The sequence below is a fragment of the Beta vulgaris genome, chromosome 3, assembly GCF_026745355.1.
Source record: "Beta vulgaris subsp. vulgaris cultivar EL10 chromosome 3, EL10.2, whole genome shotgun sequence".
Taxonomy (NCBI): domain Eukaryota; kingdom Viridiplantae; phylum Streptophyta; class Magnoliopsida; order Caryophyllales; family Amaranthaceae; genus Beta; species Beta vulgaris.
In genome coordinates this window covers 53,959,819-53,967,514 of record NC_079204.1, presented here as the reverse complement: position 1 = coordinate 53,967,514, position 7,696 = coordinate 53,959,819, and the positions used below count along the sequence as shown (strand labels likewise).

General features: G+C 36.8%; 1 protein-coding gene across 2 annotated transcripts; it reads right to left on the bottom strand.

Annotated features, from left to right (window-relative positions):
* Nucleotides 1-3,037: 3,037 nt before the first annotated feature.
* On the bottom strand, nucleotides 3,038-5,966 carry LOC104889526 (G2/mitotic-specific cyclin S13-7). Of its 2 annotated transcripts, none has more exons than XM_010674768.4 (9): nucleotides 5,789-5,966; nucleotides 5,225-5,357; nucleotides 5,079-5,118; nucleotides 4,765-4,980; nucleotides 4,297-4,422; nucleotides 3,951-4,199; nucleotides 3,702-3,860; nucleotides 3,432-3,610; nucleotides 3,038-3,335 (listed from the first exon to the last, which is right to left on the bottom strand). In XM_010674768.4, the coding sequence occupies exons 1-9, from the start codon at nucleotides 5,826-5,828 to the stop codon at nucleotides 3,194-3,196; spliced, it is 1,284 nt and encodes a 427-aa protein (XP_010673070.2). In that variant the 5' UTR covers nucleotides 5,829-5,966; the 3' UTR covers nucleotides 3,038-3,193. The 2 variants fall into 2 exon arrangements, with proteins under 2 accessions (XP_010673070.2, XP_010673071.2); XM_010674769.4 differs by having other exon boundaries at nucleotides 4,765-4,977; nucleotides 5,789-5,965.
* Between the last annotated feature and the right edge of the window lie 1,730 nt (nucleotides 5,967-7,696).

The window sequence follows — 7,696 nt, the reverse complement described above, 5'->3', positions numbered from 1 at the left end:
TTTAAGATCACACTAGGTAATCTATTGGTGATGTGTGTTGCTGCTAACACACAGTCACCCCAGAATTGTAAAGGTAGACCAGCACTAAATCTTAGTGCTCTTGCCATTTCAAGCACATTCCTGTGCTTCCTCTCAGCTCTTTCATTTTGCTGAGGGGTGTCTGGGCATGAAGTCTGATGAAGAATGCCTAATTATTCAAAGAATGGCTTACACTTGCTGTCATCAAACTCAAGTGCATTATCAGATCTTATTACCTTCACATGCTTTCCAAACTGATTCTTAGCCATCTGAACAAATGTCTGTATAGCATCAAATGCATCAGACTTTAGTTTTAGTAAATGAACCCAGGTTACCCTAGAGTAATCATCTACTAAAGTAAGGAAATATTTAAATTTTCCTTTATAGCTTACCTTGTATGGCCCCCATGTGTCAATGTGAATTAGATCAAAGAGATCTTCAGCTCTGGCTTCACTTTGACTGAAAGGAAGCTTGGTGAACTTTGCTAAAGGACAGGTGAGACAGACATCATTCCCTTCATTTTTCACACTGAGTTCTTTAATCAGTGCTACCTTCTTCAGAGGGGCATGACCCAACCTGTGGTGCCATAGAGTTTCCTTGCTCATCTTCTTAACTCCCTTCACAGTGCTAGGAAATTGTTTGTAGCCATTTGCATTCATAGCTACTTTTCCTTTCATATACTCTTTCTTCTGAAGAGTTTCATTCTTGATATTCATCAAGATTTTTCCAATTTCTTCATTCATAAGGTAGTAGAGGCCATGTTCTCCTTTTGCTACACCTATAACTTCATTAGTATTGCAATCTTGAATGAGGCAATACTTGTCACAAAACACAGCTTTACAGTTTCTTTCTTGACATAATTTGTTTACAGACAATAAATTATGCTTGAATGAAGGAATACACAGAACATTTTTCAATTCCAGGTTGTTTTTAAGTAAGACATTTCCTGTGTGAGTGATTCTAGATGTCTCACCAGTAGGAAGGTTTATCAGAGAGTTACCTTTACTTGCACAAGTACTACTCAACAATTCAAGCCTTCCTGTCATGTGGTCTGATGCACCAGAATCCACAATCCATTCACCATTTTTCATTGAATCAGCATAATAACAGGAAACCATACCTGAGTAGTTCACATCCATTTCTTCATCAGTATCACACCCCTTGGAAGGTGTTGGAAGGAGACTCAGAAGTTGCTCCAACTGTTGAGCAGTTATAGTTGTTGCATTACTTCCAAAAGTTGAGTTGTCATTGTGAGCTTGATTTCCTTGAACATTTGCAGCTACTTGCACACCACCTCCTCCAGGTTTCCCTTTGTTCCATCTCTGATTCACATTACTCTTTCCTTTGCCCTTATATTGAGATGATGACCCAGCTTGGCTCTTGTACTTAGGATTCTTAGTTGGAAATCCTATTACAAACCAGCACTTGTCTTGTGTGTGACCACTTTTCCCACACACAGTACATTGAAGAGAAGTGTAATTACTCCCAGATTCTCCCCCTGTGCCCTTACTATACATAGCAAGAGTGTTGTGTTCTTCTTTTATCTTCCCAAGTATTTCTCTCTGAGCTTCCTCCTGGTCCAAGTAACTACATGCTACTTCAACACTTGGCAGTGGTGTCATCATAAGTATTTGGCTTCTTTGAGTAGCATATGACTCATCTAAGCCATTTAAAAACTGAAATAGCTTCTGTTCTTCCTGTTGAAGATTCAGAGCTTGAATAAATGCATTTATTTCAGTGGTCATACTGGTGAGAGGTGGGAGATTGTTCAAGGATTCAAGTTCTTCCCATGTACATCTCATGGATGTATAATACTCACTGATGCTTTTTTCTTGTTGTTTTATTTCATACAACTCTTTATTGAGTTTGTATTTTCTAGTGCCATTAGTGAGAGAGAAACGTTGCTCAAGCTGCTTCCAGATGACACTAGCATTGTTAACAAACATAATTGATTTCTTTATGGATTCAGACACAGAGCTTAGGATCCAGGATATTATCATGCTATTACATGTCTCCCATGCTTCTCCTTTTACTGCATCTGTGCTCTTTTTTTCTGATCCAGTAACAAATCCAAGCTTTCTCTTAGAAGCTAGGGCAATTTCCATGGATCTCTTCCAGGATCTGTAGTTTCCAGATCCCTGAAGTTTTTCAATGACCATGAAATTGTTTCCATCAGATGGATGCAAGTACAAGGGACTTGTTACCTCAATGGTAGTCATCTGTTTTTTCTTTCTAGCTATTTTGAGATTTTTCAGGAAGAAAGATTAAAATTTTTGGTTTTGAAAGAACACACAGTCACTCAGGACTGATCTCTACTAAACAGAAATTAATTTGTGGAGAAGAAATAGTGAGCAGAATGATGATTTACTAACCGTAGCTCTGATACCATGTTGAGAAACATTGATTAACATTTCAGAGTTTCTCTCAATGCTCAGCCTTCATTTCATTCATTCTGTCTTAAACATTACAAGGGAAAATAAGCTCCTATATATCCTACAACCTCCCTGTAGGAAGTTTCCTAGGAAACAACAATAAAACGGCTAGAATGCCAGCTGTACACACACAGCTTTTTAGGAGCTAACAGACAAAATGTAGGACATCATTTCTACTGATCCCTAGGATGATTTTCCTAGTATTCTTTCTTGACTGCTGAGGGCACTCACTTAGTGCCAGAGTGACATCACAATGAGTGACATCATACTGATAAGGACCTTAATCCTGAACACAGGACTCGACAGAACCCGACAATTTTTAATCGACAGTCGGCTAAAATTCCCAAAAACAATTCTAGAGATGAAATTCAACTAAAATGTTTGATTATCCATTGTAATGTGAGTGGGATTATTTTCATGGGATAAGAGATGTACTAACATAATCTATAGAAAAAGGATCAAATAACTGCTCTTTCATAGTATCAATTATCTACGATTGATGATTACACACTTTTATCAACATAGATTAAAAATGGAACTTGATAAACTGTACATAAAAACTATCAAATAATTGCTCTCATACCAAATAATAACCAAATTGAACCAGATATCTTATTATAAATCGATTTATGAGTTACACACTTTCATCAACATATATAAAAAATTGGAAGTTGTTAAAATTCTAAGTTGTCATCAGCAATGACAAACTACAATTAGAAAATTCATAGCCAATCAACAAACTACTATGTTGAAGCCAAGAGAGACTTGGGTGGTGAACACAAAGCCACAGCACACTTTTCAGGCTTAGAGTATTTCTTGTACACAGTCTGCAACTTATGTCCTGGAGCTACTGATTGCAGATTCACCAGCATCTTTGCACATTCTCTGTTCAAAAGAACCAACAAAAAAATGAAGTCAATTGATCAATCCAGACACAATTATATGTACAAGCAAAATGTTATGTTTGGTAAAGGAAATTACATGAGTTGTGACTCTGAGAACCCGGTATGACTCTCGAGTGTCTCGGTCCAAACAGGTGTCTTGAACAAAGTGTGGCGAGCAACGTAGACTGCCGAGGCAGCAACCATGGATGGACAAAAGGATATGCATCCATAATGCATTAGAGCAAGCTCAGCTAGAAAATTAACCAAGTTCTCCATCTGCCATAATTAGCACAACATTTTTGTTATAATTAGCAATTTAGCATAACATTTGTGCAAGAATTTTAAGCATTTGATCTTGTATACTCACTTCATTATCATGACCCGAAGCCTTGATGTAGCGCGAGAGGAAAACGCAAGGTGTAGGAACAGTTATATACCATTCAAGCTTGCCTAGGATGGCCTTCTCCATCTTCAGAACCTGATCATTGCTGTAAGCCTTATCTGATATGGCTACAAAGTCATTAACCTGGAAATTTTACAAAGATTTCAATTAATGAAGGGCTTTAAACTTTGCTATGAAGTACTACAAAACTAATACTATATGGTTTTGGTGTACCTCAGGAGCCCAGATTTCCTCATACTTGCAAGCAATTAACATTGCACCAAGGCCAACAAGCTGCAGTTCTCTCCTTGGGACGGCTTGCAGCGAAAGAAATCGATCAACCAAATTAATGGTTAGATAAAGGGTCTCTGGCATAAGATCAAATCTCTTGTGTACTTCAATCAACCAATCAACTAGGATAGCCCTCATTTTCTCATTAATTTCAGGTTGCGAGTTCATGTAGTCACGAGGCCTGCACTCATTCTACCACCCAGACGAAACAACATAGAGAATTGATCAGTCCATCTTACTTTCTCAAGAATTATGGTTAAGTAAAATTGGATTTAGTTTGAAGATATACCTCTGCTAGCTTATAGAACATGTAGATATCTTCAACATACTCAACCACAGCTAACTCGTTATTAACATCAGAAGCATCAATGTCAACTACTGCTTCCTTTGGCTTGTTAGACAGACCACAAGCAGCCTAACCCAAAAATCACATTCAATAGATTAATTCCACATCACGAAGAACCACATCTAATACAGTACACACTAATCAAAGTATTAGATCAATTGAATACTCAAAGGAGATGGGTACGTGTCCAAGTGTCCGGCTATATTATCATAATGACGAATGTCCAAAATTTGGCCCTAAATGAACTCTCAAAGGGTTCAGACTTAGTGTCGAGGATCCCACGTGGGTAATTGAGTTAAAATGAAGAGTCCGAGTAAGTATCAACCTTGATACATATATTCATTTAAAGTTCTACACATCACCAACATTGAAATAGGTAATCTTAATGACCATAAAGCAGTCTAGATTTACCTTGCTCCTAGCAGTGAGTAGAGCAGTCATAGTAGGAGCCTTCTTTTTATTCTTCTTAGAAGCACCTGATTTTTCATTCTGAGACACCACCTTCTCTTGTCTCTCCTGTTTCACCTCCTCAATCACTTCCACTGGTTTCGGTTTCGTTAGGACCGGCTTCTTTACCTGTGGCTTTGCCACTGCCACTGCCTTTCTCGCCACCCCTTGCGCCGCCTGCTATATTATACATCAATATCAATATCAATTTCAATTTCATCCCAATAATATAACAAATCAAATTATAAATTTATCAAAGAATTGTTTCTAGGACTAACCTTCTCCTGTGCATTTGCAAGTAATTTTGCACCAAAACTCCTGTAAACAAAGAACAAATTAAGTATCACAAAAAATGGGAAAAATCAACATAAATCAACAAAATAAAATGAAATTCCAAGATTACAAATAATAATAAGAAAAAAACCTTGTGATGGGTCGTTGCACCTTGCCTTCAACATCTGGAATTGTTACTAGATTCCCAATATCATTTAGAGCTTTCCTGTTTCTTCCCTTTCCTTCTGCTACATCTTTTTGTTTAATTCCACCTTTACCTTCAACTGCAAATTTACATGTCAATTTTTAGTACATTAAAGATTCTTGATTATCTCTAAATGAATCTAGAAGCTACTTGACACCCAACAATGACAGCAAAAAAAAGTATTAGTCCCAAGATGATCTGGGATCGGCTAACATGAATCGTCATAAGAAATCGTTTCGATGGCGAATTAAACAATAACTTCAATCAAAGTTAAAGAGCCATGAGATACTAACTACCCAACAAAAAAGAATAAACATACAAAAAAATGGGCAAATTAATGGAAACCCAGAAAACCTTTTCAAAGCAAAACTATTTGAAGATCAATAGAAGTTCCATCATAATCAGAAAAAAGGGGTGTGATTTGAATCATGAAATTGTGAAATCATGAAAGAATGAAACTTTAAGTTGTAACAAATGAAAGAATGAAAAATTGGGGGAGGAGAGAAAAACCTCTATGGTGTAATTGAGGGATAACTACTCTTGAAGCCATTGATTTCAATCGAAAGAGAAAGAAAAAGAGGGTTGAATCAGTAATTAGGGTTTATCTCTCTACTTCTGTTGTATGTTGTCACCAATTACCTGGTAATGACTAATGAGAGTGCTCTATTTTGTAAGATGGAAAGAAAGGAGCCTTTCTATCCAACGGTCTTATTTTTTGAATTTCTAACCGTTGGGTGCCTCCTTTTTATTTTTTTTATTTTTTATGTTGAGGTGATCAGGAATAAATTTTTAGAAAAAAATGTTTTTTGAGGGGTGCAATCATTTTCTACCTTCTTTGTACAAATATCATTATATGCAAATTGCACCTGAGCAAAATGTTACACATTTTTTTTTTGGGGAAATAGCAAGCTAGTATTAATTCGAGGACAAAGTGTCCATAAGTACATAGGGCACCACTTCCACTGGAGCATGATTTTCCCAAATTTGTTTAGTACCAAAAGGAACTAGCTTACCTAAGTGATGAGCTACGAAATTCCCGTCACGTAATACATGAGACCAAATGATAGAAGAAAAGGAAGTACATGAAGAAAGGATATTGTGAAGGATAGCATCCAAATCCGAGTTAGATTTAGATATAAATAAAAAAAAAAACACTATATTTTTGTTATGGGTATTAAACAATTTCATTTTTTTGTTTTTTTTTGGGAAAAATCCTATAAACTAGGAGTTATTATTCATGAGGCAAAATTCCGAAGCTATTACATCATCTACTATACTTGGACAATCACTTACCACACTCTTCTACTAAACTCAAGAGGAGTAATATGAGCCATAGCATGAGGCCATGAGCTACTACATTAGCCTTCCTAAAAATATAATTAAAAATAACTTCATCAAACCATCTAGAAATAGCTTGAATCTCATGAACCATCACTCTTCTTTCCATTTATCAACTTAACCACCTTAGATTATCACACTCAACCACTACACTTCTAGCATCACATTGAATCGCCATTTTTAATCCCCTAATCGTCATTCTTTGTTGTATATTTAATTATAGCGTCTGAGGTGAGATGGATCATTATTAAATGGAAGCATGACTACTCTCACCAGAGTTATGATAAATCAATAATAGATCATATTTTGTCTCTATTCTTTTCTTTTATATTTTTTCTTTTTAAGTGTGTGTTTTGCTTAGGTGGTACAAAGACGAATTAAAGCGATTTAACTAGGGTGTAGTTGCTAATTAGGGGTGTTAAGCATGCCAAGAGGTCTTCTTCTTTTTAACTCTTATGCATGCCCAACATACACTAGGGGAAAAAACATAAAGGACTGCGCAGGAAGGGCTGCGCTTTTTTAAAAAAGCGCAGCCCTACTAAGCAGAAGGGCTGCGCTTTTTAAAAAAGCGCAGCCCTACTAAGTGAAGGGCTGCGTTTTTTTAAAAAGCGCAGCCCTTCTGCTTAGTAGGGCTGCGCTTTTTTAAAAAAGCGCAGCCCTTCCTGAAAAAATTTGAAATTTCGGAATCGCGGGCTTTGAAATATTGAGCGGGGATTCGTCAAATATATTATCTCTCATTCTCTCTCCTCTCTCACGTCCCTCATTATTCCTTTCCTCCTTCTCTCTCATCCTCTCTTCTCTCTCATCCTCTCTTCTCTCTCAAAATCTCCCATAAACATTTGCGACAAAAAGCTTGAAATGATTTGCACTAAACATGGCGACGGAGTCCGATTGCCTATTGTGATACCTTTTCGGAAGCGGAACGAGCCAACGAGTCAAACACACCGCTACGCCGTGACGTTTAGGCTTTTTAAGCCATCCGAGTTCGTTTAAGCCTCCAAATAGCCATTTTTTTTTCCTTAAATTATGTATTTGGGTTTTGTTTTATGTATTTAAACATTATTAGGTTGTAGTTCTTGT